This window comes from Mirounga leonina, unplaced genomic scaffold (assembly GCF_011800145.1).
Source record: "Mirounga leonina isolate KUSES-001 unplaced genomic scaffold, KU_Mleo_1.0 Mir_357, whole genome shotgun sequence".
Lineage (NCBI taxonomy): Eukaryota > Metazoa > Chordata > Mammalia > Carnivora > Phocidae > Mirounga > Mirounga leonina.
Genome location: NW_023270702.1, coordinates 2898459 through 2916879, shown reverse-complemented (window position 1 = coordinate 2916879; position 18421 = coordinate 2898459). Strand labels below are relative to the sequence as shown.

At 37.6% G+C, this 18421-nt stretch overlaps 1 protein-coding gene and 2 pseudogenes across 6 annotated transcripts in view; 2 read left to right on the top strand and 1 right to left on the bottom strand.

The window, feature by feature from the left end:
- The window catches only part of SLC9B1 (solute carrier family 9 member B1), a 70606-nt gene extending 65802 nt beyond the window's left edge, over positions 1 to 4804 (top strand). For all 6 annotated transcript variants that reach the window (XM_035030189.1, XM_035030192.1, XM_035030191.1 and 3 more), the window contains 3 exons: positions 2226 to 2334; positions 2999 to 3135; positions 4544 to 4804. In XM_035030189.1, the coding sequence (XP_034886080.1) occupies positions 2226 to 2334; positions 2999 to 3135; positions 4544 to 4756 (459 nt within the window). In that variant the 3' untranslated portion in view covers positions 4757 to 4804. The remainder of the gene's footprint in view (positions 1 to 2225; positions 2335 to 2998; positions 3136 to 4543) is intronic.
- A 2447-nt stretch (positions 4805 to 7251) lies between these two features.
- On the bottom strand, positions 7252 to 13678 carry LOC118026992 (annotated as a pseudogene).
- Positions 13679 to 17634: 3956 nt separating this feature from the next.
- Positions 17635 to 18421, top strand: LOC118027054 (annotated as a pseudogene).

The following is an 18421-nucleotide window of genomic DNA, read 5'->3' as shown; positions in this document are numbered from 1 at the left end:
GAAGATTCCCTCTCATTGTACTTATTTTTAAAGTATTTCTTGACTATCCCTGCACAAATTCTTTCTTAGATAAATTTTAAAATCAGCTTGAGAATTTCCCAATCCAAAAATTATGTTAGTGTTTTGTTTAGTATTCCAATAAAATCATAATTGTAAAAGAAATTAAATGGTCAATAATAAATTATAATTAAATAAAATGAAAACTACTAAAATTCTTTTTTATATATGATAAATCAAACAGTAAAGAATATATTTTAAAAATTAAAAGTAACAGGGGCACCTGGGTGTCTCAGTCGGTTAAGTGTCTGCCTTCAGCTCAGGTCATGATCTCAGGGTCCTGGGATGGAGCCCGGGTCTGGCTCCCTGCTCAGTAGGGAGGGGGAGTCTCTTCTCTCTCTCCCTCTGTACCCACCACTGCCCCCACCAGCTCATGCTCTCTCTCTCTCTCTCTCAAATGAATAAATAAGATCTTTATTAAAAAAATTTAAAGTAACAAATAGGATGTGTCACCATGAAGAAAGAGTAATACTGTTTTTTCTTTGTTTTTTCCTTTTTTAAACCTTACTTTTATAAATCAGAAAACCCAGTCATAAGGGAAATAGTTACAAACATAGTTTATACCCCAAAGGATATCACAGTTTTATGTGACTTCTTTAAAAAAAGATAAGCCCAGACTGAAACTAAAATCTCTTCATCCAAATTCCTTGAGAAGAGCCAGAGTACTGTTATATCAATAGGGGACTTTGTTGTAACCACTTAATTGGGGAAGTAGCCCTGGGAGAGGTCCTTTCTCAAAAAGGAAAGCCAGGCAAGCAACCAAGTTAGAAATCTATATATGTTTTTGGTTTGGTTTCAAGGAAAAAATAACACTGAAGTTTTCAACATGGGCCCTTTGGAAGCAGGCCTGACAGATTACTGACATTTTTTGCCTGTAGCTTAGGACATATCTAGATTCACTTTCATGGGATTGGATTCCAAGATAATTGTCAGTGGAGGTCTTCTCAACTCCCTTTTAAGAGCTGAAATGGTGGCATAATATTGAGTATGTGCTCATGAGGCATGATGTAGTTCTAGTTCTGTCTCTGTTCAATTACCTTATTAAAAAAAGCTAGAATTCTTACTGAACCATTAAAACATGTCTGAAACTACAAAGACCTTATTTGTTCCATGACAAAATTATGAAATAATATTGTTATTGAGGGGCACCTGAGTGGCTCAGTCGTTAAGTGTCTGCCTTCGGCTCAGGTCATGATCCCAGGGTCCTGGAATCAAGCCCCACACTGGGCTCCCTGCTCAGTGGAAAGCCTGCTTCTCCCTCTCCCACTCCCCCTGCTTGCGCTCCTTCTCTTGCTGTGTCTCTCTCTGTCAAATAAATAAATAAAATCTTTAAAAAAAAATAATATTTTTATTGAATATCTTTGTAGAATTTTTTTTCTGGTTTCAAGGAGCATTTATTTCTATTTTACTTCTTTTTTTAAAGTTTTTAATTTAATTCCAGTTAGTTAACATGCAATTGTTATATTTGTTTCAGGTGTACAATAAAGTGTTCCAACACTTCCATACACTATCCAGTTATCATCACAGCAAGTGCACTCCCTAATCCCCTTCACTTATTTCACCCTTCCCCCCACCTACTTCCCCTCTTGTAACCATCAGTTTGTTCTCCATAATTAAGAACCTATTTCTTGGTTTCTCTCTCTCTGTTTTTTCCTCTTTGCTCATTTGTTTCTTAAATTCCACATATGAGTGAAATCGTATGGTATTTGTCCTTCTTTGATTTATTTCACTTAGCATTATACTCTCTGACCCTATCTATGTTGTTGCAAATCACAAGATTTCATTCTTTTTATGGTTGAATAATATTCCATTGTGCATATGTGTGTGTGTGTGTGTGTGTATACACATACATGTTCTTCATCCATTCATCAATCAATGGACACTTGGGCTGCTTCCATGTTTTGGCTATTGTAAATAATTCTGCTATAAGATTTGATGATTTTTTTTAACCAAATTCTACTTAAGTGTTTGAGTAAAAGAACCTAATCAGTTTTTTTTTTTCTGTTCTATCAGAACCCACTCAATTTTTAAGCTTTAACATTTCTTCTACAAATAAAATATCTTAAGTTCATTAAAGGTTGAGAGACTTTAATTTTTAAAGTGCAATTATTTTTAAGTGTCACAACAACTAAACACAATAACTAAAAATATATTATTCTTTTCTACAGGTTAAAGTCCAAAGAATTATTAAAACTACATGGTATATTTTTCAACCCCTTCTTTTTGGCTTGGTTGGATCAGAAGTATCTGTTGCATCTCTTCAATCAAATGCTATTGGTAAAGGGCGCCTGGGTGGCTCAGTCATTAAGCGGCTGCCTTCAGCTCAGGTCATGATCCCAGGGTCCTGGGATCAAGTCCCACATCGGGCTCCCTGCTCAGCGGGAAGCCAGCTTCTCCCTCTCCCACTCCCCCTGCTTGTGTTCCTGCTCTCGCTGTCTCTCTCTCTGTCAAATAAATAAATAAAATCTTTTTTAAAAAATGCTATTGGTAAGAATAATTACAGGCACAAAAAATATAAGATTTGAAAATATTTAAGAAAACTATGAATAATTTTTATTTTATTTACAATATGTCTTGAATGCTATAAGAACCTTCTTCAGAAACTCATGTTGATACAGTTAATAACATACATTTGCTCTTCTGTTACCCTGTATGCCCTTTGTTACCAAAGACAGCTCTGAATACCTTCCCTGAGTGATCTGAGGAAAATGTGGATTGGAATTCTTTTCTGACAGAAAATATTACATGCCATCAGCACCTTTTGAATACTTTCATTTATAGTGAAAGTTCAAAGTCTATTAGCTCAGAATTAAATAAATGTAATCTATCTTATCTTTCATGGTACCTCCACCATCAGAAAATCTCTTGTACTTTTTCTAGGTATAAAGAACCACTTCTTCCCAAATATTTTGTTGTTTATGTTTGTTTTTATCTGTTGTAGGCATTTGTGTTGCTACTATGAGTCTGGCACTATTGGTTCGAATTTCTTTTACATTTCTATTGATGTGTTTTGCTGGCTTTAGTTTTAAGGAGAAAATATTTATTGCTTTATCATGGATGCCCAAAGCTACAGTCCAGGTAAGAACATATTAAGTCATTTTAATAATTTTTAATGTTGATGATTTTTTAAAATTCCAAATGAATGTTACTTTAATTACAAAATGTAGGCTACTAGCCTTACTTTTAAAATACTTGATCATAACTACTCATTGAAAACAATGTAATCTTTTAAAATCTCAGTTTTAAAAGCAATTCTTCTGAAGTTAAAAAGTGTACTTTTAATGACAAATACTTCCTAAACTTCTGAAACTTTTTTTTCTGTTGTCCCAAAATATAAAATAAGAATATATCTGGACACTGGAATGTTTACATTTTGCTGAATATTATAGGGATAAATGTAATGATTTTATAGTAGAGACACATTAATTCTTTTAAAAATATATCTTTCCTACCCTTGCCACCCACTCCAACATACATGAATACATGTGTATTATTTTTAATTATGCATTTAATTTATATGATTTTAATTAATGACTAAATCTCCTCACCAGACTATCTGGGAAAGACAGGAACAGTGTCTGCTTTCTTTCATTATTTCTCCCCTAGTACTTAATACAGTGCCTGGCACACAGGAAGTACACAGTTAGTAAGCATTGCATTTCTACAAGAATGAATGATGAATGAATGAATGAATGAATGAATGGGGAGACCTTGTGGTTTTGCCCTCTGATTCAACGATATTCTGCTCCTACAAAGAGGTATTACTACTTATTGTTAGACTTTTTAACCTGGCAGCATAATGTCTTGATTTCCAGAGATTCTTTTTTCCATTGTTATTCCAAAACAGAAGTTTGTGAGTTCTTGTGCAACAAAATTCTCTATGTGTCAGGATTAAAAAAGCAGGTCCATGGGACCAGCCTGGGTGTTTTGCCTATAACATTAGGCAAGTTACTTTGTAATCTCTCATGTCCACTTTGTAGATTCCAAACCTCTTGTCAGTTTTACTGGACACACTGCCTCCCAAGTAGGAAGAATAAGGAGAAGATAAGCAACAAAATCCTAGAGAACCATTAGAAACCTTAGTATTTTGTCTTTTCTTATTACAGCCAAGAACCTTATAGTCCATGGTAAAGGTAAATAAGCAAAACCCTTCTTCAGCTAGAACTCCTGAAGTTCTGAGAGTAATGCGAGCACTCAAAAAAGATATTTAAACAGGAAAAAGCTGAGATGATAAAAATATGAAATCGGCCCCAAAATGCGTGCACAATGATTTGTCACTATTTCACTTTTCATCCAGATATATTTGCTAGGGAGAACATAGAATTGATGAGTAATTCATGAAAATTCCTCAGCACTTTAAGTCTTGTCTCTTTTCTGATGGCTTACTACTAGGTTTTGTTTGTTTTAACAGAGCCATTAACTTTTATCATGTATTAACTATTTAATGTTTTTCTTTATGTCTCATCTTTTTACCCCCTACATGCAGGCTGTATTAGGTCCTCTGGCTCTAGAAACAGCAAGAAGCAGCGCACCCCACTTGGAACCATATTCAAAAGATGTGATGACAGTAGCATTTTTAGCCATCTTGATTACAGCTCCAAATGGAGCTCTAATTATTGGCATACTGGGACCCAAAGTACTTACACGCCATGATCCAAACAAAGTCGATGTAGAATTGACAAAATTAGAACTTCATTAAAAAGTTTATTTGCCATCACCTGCCTGCTTCTTTTAATAAATTATCTTACATGAGAGAAAAATTAAAACACACAAATACATGGAGATTGTACATAGAACCAAGGATTTAATAAATATGTGATTTCATTACAGAGCTTTCCTATGATTTTTTATTCCAAGGTTAATTTAATAAAATAGTATTTATGTATTTTAAGAACAAAGTAAATCTGTAAGTACTCTAGGAAAGTTTAAATAATCCATCAGGCTGAATCTGCTGTCATATTACAAACTCGGTGTAATAAAAAATTAAATGAACCCAATGACAGAAAGGTAAGATAGTCTAAGCCTCCAGACAGGAGAAGTAGAACCCACCATCAGTTTAGTAATTCGGTTAAAAAGATCACCAGAAAGGAAAAAAATGCCAGGAATAAGTGGGTCAACAAAATGGATTTCAAATTCTGTTTTTAGTGACTATCTGAATGAATGGTATGTTAAATAAAAGAACCAAAATTAGACTTATTTACTTCTGCAGTACCCTTAAAATGACAAGTTTAATAGCTTTTAAATGAAACATTGTGTAGTATTTATTTGTAGATATAAAATTAAATCACAAATGGAAATAAACCATGATTTTTCAATGAGTATAAAATAAAGAATTAAAGTCAGCCTGCAGAAATGAAAGATGAATAGACTTGTCCATGTGAGCTTTTCTTTTCCTTAGTAATACAGAATCTCCTTTCAATTCTGACTGATGAAATCTGCTATGCTTATATAGAACCAATCACAAGCAAAATGCAGTTTCCGTTTATGTCAAGATTATTTTAGGAGCGCCTGGGTGGCTCAGTCCTTAAGCGTCTGCCTTTGGCTCAGGTCATGATCCCAGGGGCCTGGGATCGAGTCGCACATCAGGTTCCCTGCTCGGCGTGAAGCCTTCTTCTCCCTCTCCCACTCCCCCTGCTTGTGTTCCCTCTCGCTGTGTCTCTCTCTGTCAAATAAATAAATAAAATCTTTAAAAAAAAAGATTATTTTTAAAGTTGGAAGGGTCATGTAAAAGCTTCTCAAATAGCCTTAGTGGATGGCTTCTTAGAAATCATTCAGACTTCTTTGGCAAAAGCCAAATGCAGGAACTAAACATTACTTGGTTTCTCTCTTCCCTCTTCTATGTAAGTAAAATACTAAAATAGCACAGAATGTGAACTTTACACATAAATTTGCAAAGTGAAACAACTATAAGGCAACCAAAACTATATATATACATATATATATGTATATTCCTGTTAAGACTGGGACCTTCCACAAAATAGAACAGTAAAACTGTCAAAAGTTCATACACACCTGGATAACTCTGGAGGAGATAAAATAGCTGCTGTTCTAGTAGCATTTTCTTCTACATTTTTACAACTCAGCATAGATCTTATGCCTCATTTTCAACTATTTTAATTCTAGTACTAAAATTCTAAAAATTTAAAGTTCTAAAACACTCCAGTGTTTTGACTAATATTTAAATCATGAAGGTAAATCATTTTTACTAAGTAAATGAGAATATATTTACATTCACAAGATAGGATTTTACATTTACAAGAGAATTAGATTTTAAAATAGAAAGTTGATCTTAATAAAAGATAAAGGTACAGCAAATCATTTTCAGAATGAGGAACTATGTTTTTTTAATTAAGGGGGAAATTGTCATTTTTTTGTGATTTATAGATTGTTTCTTAAGTATTAAATTTAATATTTATATGTTCATAAGACCAAAACACTCTACTTTTTAAAAGTAGTGTTGCAGGCATTCGAGTAATTTGAATTTTAAATTTTCAATATAAAAACTTTTATAAAAATTACCTTCATTAGGAGCACGTGCACCCCAATGTTCATAGCAGCAATGTCCACAATAGTCAAACTGTGGAAGGAGCTGAGATGCCCTTCAACAGATGAATGGATAAAGAAGATGTGGTCCATATATACAATGGAATATTACTCAGCCATCAGAAAGGATGAATACCCACCATTTGCATCGACATGGATGGAACTGGAGGGGATTATGCTAAGTGAAGTAAGTCAAGTAGAGAAAGACAATTATCATATGTGGAACATAATAGAGCGGAGGACCACGGGGGAAGGGAGGGAAAACTGAATGGGAAGAAATCAGAGAGGGAGACAAACCATGAGAGACTCTGGAAACTGGGGGTTACAGAAGGGAAGAAGGTCAGGGGATGGGGTAACCAGGTGATGGGTATTAAAGAGGGCACTTGCTGTGATAAGCAGTGGGTGTTCTATGCAACTAATGAATCGTTGAACACTACATCAAGAACTAATGATGTTCTATATGCTGGCTAATTGAACATAATTTAAAAAATTACCTTCATTAATGTCATTTTAAAATTACAACCAGTTAACCATGTGTACAGTATTCAAGTGTTCATAGTATTTAAACAATACAAGAACACTGTTCCTTATAAATTTATCAAGTATGTCTTTGTTTACTCATTAATATTTTGTCACTAAGGAATTTTTATTACAACAAGAATTTTATAATTCAAATTACGTTTCCTTGCTCAGTATTCAATTCTGTTATTTAAAACAAATGACATTCTGAGCTATTCCACAGTAAAGAATTATAAAATTAAAAGAATGCTTTAAATTTTTGTACTTTGCTGAAAACTGTTTTTCCCAGGATTTATAAAACATTAGTTTTTATAGGCTTGTCTCTTTTCTGATGGCCTTGTGTGTGTGTGTGTGTGTGTTTAAATTAGGAAGTAGTCTAGACCTAGCATTTGCTCAGTACACAAGGTTCAAAGTTTCTTTTCCTCTTTTGCATCTATTTTATATTTAGCAATTTTCCCCCATAATATGTAAGCTTTTTGGTGTTTAGATATTTTTCTTTGGTGAAGCATGTGTTTCTATTCATGGTCCCTGATCAATTTTAAGCAGTTGGAACTCCAAGGACATTGTTAATTGCTTCCTGGGAAGCCTTTTTAGTTTGGTGGGCTCGTAGTACACCAATGCTTCAGCAACCTTAGATCAGAGAGACTGGAGATTCAAGCCTATGGAGAGGTTCTGGATTCTCCAACAACACATTGGCGATTTTTACCAGCAACAGTAGGGTGCATGGCTTGACTAAAAGGAAGCATTCCCCCAAATTTGTTTTGTATTTGAGGAGGAGCAGATGCCAACATGGAAGTAGTTACAGGCTCCTGACCTTGTACATTCACAGCAGGCTGCTGCATGGTAACCTGTGGCTTCACATTAAGACGTTGTTGAGGATTGCAAACTCCTACAGCATATTTATACTGTGGAAGAACACTGACGGCAGGAATAGCTACCACAGCGGCTGCTGCAGTGGTGGACCCACTGTGTTGTGTTAGCAACACACTGTTGACATGACTCGTGAAACCTATAAAGAAACTGGACTCACTATTCAATGGTAGTCTAGGAGCAGCTGGGCAGACAGTACCAGGCATAGTTGGAATGGGACCCTGGACAGCCCAGCAAGGACTTGGTCTTAGTTGCGCCATTTGGTGAGGAGGATAGTATGCAGCGTGGTTCTGAGTCTACAGGATAGCTGCCGGGAAGTAACCTGAAGGACGTGTATCCAGGTACTGTAGTCGTTCCCAGCTGGTGATTACGTTGAATACTAGCTGTTATATCATCACCAGAGCCAGAAGTCCCCTGTATTCCATCAACTTATGATTTTTTTAAATATGCAGTGTGTTTCAGCCCAGCACAACTGATTTTTTGATTCTCAAATTGTCCCAGATATGGTCCTTGGGTATCCTTCACAATTGATTCTGTACTCTTTAGACATGATGCCATAGTGTTTGAATGCTTTCTTCCTTTCAGTCATAACAAGCTGTCCCAGATTCAAATGCATTTTCCCTACTCCAGACTGGGAATCAGCTAGTCTCCAAAAGACTGGTATCTTTCCATGAAAATGGGTATGTTAAAACCAAAATCTGAAGGTTAGGAATGCTCACTATGGCTGGAGAATCATTGCATCTAGATCTTGTCAGTAAACATTGCTAAAAAATACAAGTTTTAGAAACCATAAAATACATGTTATAAAATAAAAAGTGTTGTTTTTACTATTACTATTACTGGTGATTTTAGAATATAATTCATAGCACAGATTATATGTAGTCAAAATCCCTTCAGTGCTGATTAATGAGGAGAAAAAGTAAATGTTATATAAAACCATGCAGTTATAGGACACAAATTCTATAAGATAACTAAATATTTTTTTTAAAGTTTCCTAAGTTATCATAGTTTTTAATCACTTAAAAATAAAACTATGGGGCACCTGGGTGGCTCAGTCGTTAAGTGTCTGCCTTTGGCTCAGGTCGTGATCTCAGGGTCCTGGGATCAAGCCCCACATCGGGCTCTCTGCTCAGCAGAGAGCCTGCTTCTCTCTCTCCCACTCCCCCTGCTTGTGTTCCCTCTCTCGCTGTGTCTCTCTCTGTTAAATAAATAAAATCTTAAAAAAAATAAAACTGGAAAACATGACATCGAGTTGCTATTTCTAATTCAAATGTAACATCATAGGGCTTTTACCTTTATCTTTTTTCTCTTACACTGAATATCTTGGTTCCTAATATTATTAATGTGGTATTAGCTTTATTTTATAATATTCAAAAATTTCAAAATAGCACTACCAATATTATTACTTATAATTACCGAATTAAGTTTAAGATATTTTGCAGTTCTTTTTGTCCTTAGACTTATCTCACCAAAGATGTCCACTAAAAGTACTAAATTCTAAAGCCCCTTGAAATTATATATATATAATTACATATATAGTTATACTATATAATATATATACTTTGATGTACAGATTTATTTATTTCTATTTGCTTTCAGTTCTAAGAATTGCTTTTAAACAAGATATATGCATAATTTTGGATATGTAAAACATATAGTTTAAAAGTTTTATATATTTTCAAACTTTGGGATTTTTTCTAATCTGATAAATGAGAGATAGCTTTGCAGTGAAATTTTAAATTTCTTTGACTATGAGGGAGTGGGCATCTTTTTCATTGTTTTAAAGGTCATTTGCCTTTCTTTTTCTGTAAACTATCTGTTCATGTCCTTTGTGATTTTTGGTATTTCTCTTTTCTATTTTAAAAAGCTCTTTACATGGAAGAGAATAGTCAATTGTCTGTGATGTAAACTACAAATATTTTCTTCAGTTTTTCTTTTGTCTTTTGATTTTGCTAGTTGTGCTTCTTTTGTTAAGCAAAAGAGTTTTCTGTTCATATAGTTGAATATATGAATCTTTTCCTTTATGCTACTAGATATTGATTCATGGTTAGAAAGGAATTCACTCATTTTTCCCTTAGCACTTGTATAGTTTCATTTCTCACTGTTACTTCTCTAATGCATTTAGAATTTATTCTGTTATGTGATCTGAGGTATGGATTCAACGTTATCTTTTGCCAAATGATTATCCAGTTATCTGATCCTGGATCAGTTTGGTAGAGATGCCGAAACAAAGTACCACAAACTGGGTGGTTTAAAACAACAAAAATTTATTTTCTCATAGTTCTGGAAACTAGGAAGTCCAAAATCAAGGTGTCAGCAGAGCCATGTCCCCTCCAAAGCCTCCATGGGAAGATAGATACTTCCTTGCCTCTTCCAAGCATTCTCTGGCTTGTAGATTATCACTCCAGTCTCTGCCTCTGTCTTTGCATGCCTTTCTCCTGGTGTGTCTCTGCATCATCCTCCCTTTGTGCATATCTGTTTCTGTGTCCAAATTTCCCTTTCTTAGGTTGTTAGTCACATTGGATTAGGGGCTCAGCCTACTCCAGTATAGCTTCACCCTAACTTAACTAATTACATCTGCAATGATGCTATTTCCAAATAATTCTGACTTATTGAGGATTAGGACTTCAACATATCTTTTGGGGGAACACAATTCAACCTGTAATAAGTAGTAGTTATTAAAATAACTATCCTTTTCCCTCTGTGATTCAAGATGTCTTCTGTATTGCATATTAAATTTCCATATATACTTGAGTCTATTTCTGGAGTTTTATTTTATTCCACTGATTTATCTATTCACCTACTAATGCCAGAATATTTTTCTTAAATGTTTATTTGAAAGAGAGAGAGAGAGTGGGAGGAGGAGCTGAGGGTGAGGGAGAGAATCTCAAGCAGACTCCCCATTAAGCGTGAAGCTCAACAATTCGGGGTTCAATCCCTCTACCCTGAGATCATGACCTGAGCTGAAATCAAGAGTTGGATGCCTGACTGAGCCATCCATTGTTACAGAATATTTTAGTTTTAGTAGCTTTATGTTATCTTTTAATATCTGGTAGAGCTAACTACCCTCAATGCTCCTTTTCCCCTAGGACTTCCCTTGTTTATTTATTTTAAAATGAACTGTTTAAATACAAAACATAATTCTTGCATATTACTCTGCCTGCATCTTGAGAACAGTATAGCAACGTGTGGTAAAGTATCCAATCCAACATTCACTGCACAAGGAGAGACACAGAAGGAAAGTATGGATCAGGGAACATCAATACTTTTCATAAAAGAATTGAATAGACTGTGTTTAAGTGACTTTCTTTGTTTAAGGGAAGGAATGACTACTGTATTTAATATCCTTGCTACTACATTAATTTACATTGTACATTATACTCCCATGGTGAGAGTATTCTTAATGTCCTATTATTTTTAATAAAAACAATTATTTTTGTTGTGCTTGTTCATAGGAGTTATTGTCTGTTGGAATGTACACATAAGAATTACTTCATGGTGGGGCACCTGGATGGGTCAGTCGGTTAAGCATCTGCCTTCAGCTCAGATCATGATCCCAGGTTCCTGGGATCAAGTCCCACATCGGGCTCCCTGCTCAGTGGGGAGCCTGCTTCTCCCTCTCCCTCTGCCCCTCCCCCCTGCTTGTGCGCTCAGTCTCTCTCTCTCTCTCCCTCTCTCTCAAATAAATAAATAAAATCTTAAAAAAAAAAAAAGAATTACTTCATGGTGTAGGAATCTCTAGGTTTTAGATAACCATTTGTATCATTGTATTAAAGAATAATCTTCTATTAGTAAGCTAGTTACAGGTTTAAAGCATTGTTCCCCCATGCTGTTTGTTTGTATGTTGGGCAGAGGACTTTAGAATTACAGAATACAGGAGCAGGAAGACACTTGGTGATCATTTAATCTAACCTGCCTCATCTACATGAGAAAACTGAAACCCAGATATATTATTACTGGCCAGTGTCCCATCTGGGCCTCAAATCCACCTCTCTCAGCTAGCTCTCCGAATATCAGGGGTCACATTGACCACATCATCATTATTTCCTCTGCTCTTACCAACAGTCTTCCAACAGTTCCATTCTGTATCAGTTCATCTCAAGTTTTTTTATTTTCTGGGGCGCCTGAGTGGCTCAGTTGGTTAGGCATCTGCCTTCAGCTCAGGTCATGATCCCAAAGTCCTGGGATCGAGCCCCACGCCAGGCTCCCTGTTCAGCAGGGAGTCTGCTTCTCCCTCTCTCTTGCCCCTCCCCCATAACTTGTGCTCTCTCTCACTTGCTCTCTCTCAAATAAATAAATAAAATCTTTTTTTTTAAATTTTCTTTTTTCTTTCACTGACAACATATTACTTAAAATATTACTGGCAATAGTTCACATCAATTTCAATGAAGTAGTTTTGGATGTGTACTGCCCCCAGGGAGGTAGTGTAATTTGGGCTACACAGTTCCTTTTGTCTGAAAGCAATTCTTAAGGAGGGTCTTGGTTGTGATCCCTCAACAGACAACACTCAAAGCAGTCAGGGGAATGAGTGCCTCGGTCCTGAAAGAAGGACATTGGCTACACATCACCACCCCTTGTGCCATTTGGATCTTTGGATCTATTGTTCCATATAATTTCACTCCCATCTAGGAAAAGCTCCTCCAGGATTCTTTTCTTTTGCTGGGGAAATTTATGAAAGGAACATTAATGGAATGAACTATAGCCCCTTACCTCTGCAGCTGGTCTTGCACCCTCAATTGATTATCTCCCTCCTCTACTATCCACATACTATGTGTTCTACATTTCTCTTACCCTCAGCTCGCACTTCTGCTGGTCTCTGTCACTTATCTGGCAGGGTGATCCAGATCATCATCCTTGAGTGGTCTTAGCCCAGGTCATTATTCCTCCTCTACTGAACAAAGAATGTCATGCTCAGCCACGGTACTGCACTTGTCTACTTCAATTGTGCCATCAAAACTGAACAAAAGATTACCTAAAGATCCCCCAGTGGATCACTTGGAATGTGCCAACCATATTCCTCTCTCCTTCCATTTTGTAACAGGATTGAGAGAGATAAGAAGCAAAAATTTCCCAAGCGGGTCATTGTGAATGATGGTAAATGTACCACTCTCTCTTCTACCCTTGATCCTCTGTCTGCTGGAGACATGGGACCATATAATGGTCATTGATCTAGAGTGTATGCTAGCGTGCCCTACGTGTAGCTTCAAAGGGCGTCTAAAGCTTTTTCTATCACTCCATCAGTTTGGCAGGTTCTGGCTGTAATGATTTTATGATTTTTGCTGGATCACTCATTCACACTGTCATGTCTCCACTGCTGCAACTACTGTGCTATAAAGTGTCTTCCTTGGTCCAATGCAATGATGACCAGGATTCTATGTTTGTGGGTCAAACATTCTGTTAGCCCTTGGCTAGTGGTACTGTTTGAGGCCATATGAGCAGGAAAGCAAGCCCATACTCAGAATAAGTCTCAGTTCCAGTCAAGATAATTGCTCTCTTTCCTAAATGGGAGGGATTCAATATATTGAACTTGCCACCATGTGACTAAATGGTCTTCTTGAAGGATAGTGCCATATTGAGGCCTCAGGGTTGTTCTCTGTTACTGGCAGGTTGGACATTCAGCAGCAGCAGTAGCTACATCAGCCTTGGTCAGAAGGAACTTCTGCTGTTTGGGCTTCTTTATAGCTTCCATCCCTGCCACCACATTTATGCACAATTGTGCCAGTACTTAGGTGGCCAGTGGAAGAAGCTGGCTGACATCAATTGACTGAATCATTTTGTTGCCTTGGTTGCTGGTAGATACCCTCTGTAAGAGTTAATATGTGATACAAAGATCTTCATATCTTATCTATTTCCATAGTTTCATCCATATGTCTCTTTCCCAGATTTCTTTGTCTCCAATTTTCCAAGTTTTTTCCTTCCAACCCCTGACCTATCAACCAAGCCATCTGGCTATGAATATATGAGTACATTCTTACTCTGGGCCACCTCTCTATACATGCAAAATGAATAACAAGGTACACAGTCCAAAGTTCTGACTACTGGGAGGATGTTATTTTTTGATACCTTACCAGAGCTGAAGTAGGCAGCCATACAATTTTGGCTTGCATCCACATCTTGAGCTGAACTTTCAATAAACCAAGTTTAACAAACTTTTTCCTCCCTAAGCAATATGGGAATAGTTGCAAGCTGAGGGAGAGAAACTAGTGAAATAGTTTTTGATGACGTGAGGACCTGGGCCACCTGCTCATACTGTTTACTTGTGCCCTGTAGTACTTCTCTTGCCTGATCCTTGATGTGCTACTTCCATCGTATGATGGTTTGCTATGGGGCCAAGTTGTCCTTATGAACTCGGTAGTCTAACAAAACCAAGCTCATTATGAGAAGTTCTAGTCACATGGTCACTCAATACCCATTGCCAGGTGAATCCAGTATTATTAAGATGTATAATTATACTATACAATATGATGTATAATTATGAGCAGCTGGCATGGCCTTGCTAGAGAACCCCATAGGACTATGTTGTGATTCCTCCTATTGCAGTTTGCCGTACACTCCACATGGTGTCTTTCCCACTGTATGTATCTTTAATGTCTGGATTGAGTCTGCTGGATTGTATGGCCCAAGTGGTAGGGCTGCTTGTACTGTGGCTTGGACCTGCTGCAGAGCCCTTTCCTACTCTAAGCTCCTGTCAAAGCTGGCAGCCTTCTGTGTCCCTCCACAAATGTGTAAGAGCAGTACTCCTAAGTTTGGACTATGCTACTGCCAGAACCCAAAGAGACCTATGAGACACTGTGCTTCCTTCTTCACGGTGGGAATACAAGATGCAATAGTTTGTCCTTTATTTAAAACCTACCGCAGACCACTGGACCCTTAAAATTTCTATTGATGTGGTAGGTCCCTTCATCTTCAAAGGGTTTTCTTTTACTCTCAGGGTTGCGTGTGTCTCAGATGTCCAACATACTCGCCATTTCTTATTCACCCAGTCTGATTTAACTGATCCAGATAATGAACAGAATGTCCAGACAGTCCAGGTCTCTTTGGACTGTATTATGACAGAGCGTAGAAAAGCTAACATAGAATTTGGACAAGACTGTAAATGTATGTTGTTGTCCTTCTCATGAATGTAAATTGCTCTGGTAAATGTCCCTTAAAGTACTGCTTCAGGTATATAGCACACCTATTGGTCTATAATCTTTTCCTCTTCATCCAATTTTAAATATGTTCTAATTTTAGTATAATTACTTCCTAGGTCCATAAATTATTTGGGATTTTGTTTTTAATTTCTAAAATTTATGTATCTCTTTTGGATCACCTATTTATTTATTTATTTATCTATTTATTTATTTATTTTTAAATTTATGAGAGAGAGAGGAGGAGCAGAGGGAGAAGGAGAAGCAGGCTCCCTGTTGAGCAAGAAGCCCGATGCAGGACTCGATCCCAGGACCCTGGGATCATGGCCTGAGCCAAAGGCAGATGCTTAATTGATGGAGCCACCCAGGCACCCCTGGAAAACCGTTTTGTTTTTGATTTCTAATACTAGTGCTTTGTTGTCTATACATGAATTTTAAAATGTGATAACTTGACCATAGAATTGAGGGTCCATATCTGGGCTCTCTGTTCTGTTCCATTGGTCTATATGTCTGTTTCTGTGCCAGTACCATGCTGTCTTGGTGATCACAGCTTTGTAATATAGCTTGAAATCGGGCAATGTGACGCCTCCAGCTTTGTTTTTCTTTTTCAACATTTCCTTGGCGATTCGGGGTCTTTTCTGATTCCATACAAATTTTAGGATTGTTTGTTGCAGCACTTTGAAAAATGTCATTGGAATTTTGATCAGGATGGCATTGAAGGTATAGATTGCTCTGGGTAGCATAGACATTTTAACAATGTTTATTCTTCCGATCCGTGAGCGTGGAATATTTTTCCATCTTTTTGTGTCTTCTGCAATTTCTTTCATGAGTGTTCCATAGTTCCTAGAGTGTAGATCCTTTACCTCTTTGGTCAGGTTTATTCCGAGGTATCTTACGGTTTTTGGTGCTATTGTAAATGGAATCTTTTCTCTAATTTCCCTTTCTACAGTTGCATTGTTAGTGTTTAAGAAAGCAACTGGTTTCTGTGCATTGATTTTGTATCCTGCCACATTACTGAATTGTTGTATGAGTTCTAGTAATTTGGGGGTGGAGTCTTTTGGGTTTTCCACATAAAGTATCCTGTCATCTGCGAAAAGAGAGAGTTTGACTTCTTCTTTGCCAATTTGAATACATTTTATTTCTTTTTGTTGTCTGATTGCCATTGCTAGGACTTCTAGTACTATGTTGAACAATAGTGGTGAGAGCGGGCATCCTAGATGTGTTCCTGATCTTAAGGGCAAGGCTCTCAGCTTTTCCCCATTGAGGATGATATTCGCTGTGGATTTTTCATAGATGGATTTTATGAACTTGAGGAATGTTCCCTCTATCCCTATACTCTGGAGAGTTTTAATCAGGAAAGGATGCTGTATTTTGTCAAATGCTTTTTCTGCATCAATTGAGAGGACCATATAGTTCTTCTCTCTCCTCTTATTAATGTGTTCTATCACATTGATTGATTTGTGAATGTTGAACCACCGTTGCATCCCTTGACTCTATGGTCAAATAATATTCGACAAAAGCAGGAAAAAATATGCAATGGAAAAAAGACAGTCTCTTCAATAAATGGTGCTGGGAAAATTGGACAGCCACATGCAGAAGAATGAAATTCGACCATTCTCTAACACCATACACAAAGATAAACTCAAAATGGATGAAAGACCTCAATGTGAGATAGGAATCCATCAAAATCCTAGAGGAGAACATAGGCAATAACCTCTTTGACATCGGCCACAGCAACTTCTTTCAAAACACGTCTCCAAGGCAAAGGAAACAAAAGCGAAAATGAACTTTTGGGACTTCATCAAGATAAAAAGCTTCTGCACAGCAAAGGAAACAGTCAACAAAACAGAGAGGCGACCCACAGAATGGGAGAAGATATTTGCAAATTACACTACAGACAAAGGGCTGGTATCCAAGATCTATAAAGAACTTCTCAAACTCAACACCCAATAAACAAATAATCAAGTCAAAAAATGGACAGAATACATGAACAGACACTTCTCAAAAGAAGACATACAAATGGCCAACAGACACATGAAAAAATGTTCATCATCATTAGCCATCAGGGAAATTCAAATTAAAACCACACTGAGATCCCACCTTACACCAGTTAGAATGACAAAAATTGACAGGGCAAGAAACAACAAATGTTGGAGAGGTTGTGGAGAAAGGGGAACCCGCTTACACTCTTGGTGGGAATGAAAGTTGGTACAGCCTCTTTGGAAAACAGTGTGGAGCTTCCTCAAAAAAATTAAAAATAGAGCTACCGTATGACCCAGCAATTGCACTCCTGGGTATTTACCCCAAAGACACAGATGTAGTGAAAGGGGCCATATGCATCCCAATGTTCAGAGCAGCAATGTCTGCAATAGCCGAACTGAGGAAAGAGCCGAGATGCCCTTCAACAGATGAATGGATCAAGAAGATGTGGTCCATTCGCACGGACCAGCCCGGGACGCCCGGCCCCGACCGTCCCCGCAGCTGGACGTCGGCCGGGTGGCCGCGCCCCAGCCGCGCCCGAGAAGGAGCCCCTGGTCAGTGGTAGCAATCCGTATTCTTCGTTGGAGCAACTCTGGCGAGAGACGATGAAAAGAATTTGTGGAGCATGCCCCACGATGTGTCCCACACAGAGGCAGACGACGACAGAATCCTGTACAATTTGATGGTCATTTGAAATCAGCAGGCCAAAGATTCAGAGGAGTGGCAAAAACTCATCTACGATATCTACACCCTGCGGCAGATTCGGAGGGGAGTGAGAAATAGATGGAAACGCATTTTAGAGGATTTAGTGTACGTCATGGATTGAATTAGATGAGCGTGATTGGCCAGTTAGGAGCCGCTGTCTAAGAAGAGGCAGATTGGAAGAAACACGGTTTGTAAGAGAGACAGTGAAACTCGGTGTAGACTCTCGGAAGGACTAAAAGGTTTTCAAAAGGAAGCCGACTCTTTGTTGTCAGTGACGAAACTCAGCACCATCTGTGATTCTAAAAACACAAGGAAAGCACGGGAGATATTGTTAAAACGGGCTGAAGAAACCAGTATTTTCCCCACAAGCTGGGAGCTCTCGGAGAGCTACCTCTTTGTCGTGGATCGTCTCATTGCTCTTGATGCAGCAGAAGAGTTCTTTAAAATTGCCAGTCGAACTTGCCCCAAGAAGCCTGGAGTCTCAGGCCTGGCAGATGGCCAGAAAGAACTGCACTACCTTCCATTTCCAAGTCCTTAAAGGAGAGTCGAGGAGGCAGAATTGGAATTCCCCTCAACTGGTACTCAATAGCCAACCCAAGTTGGACAAATGCATATAG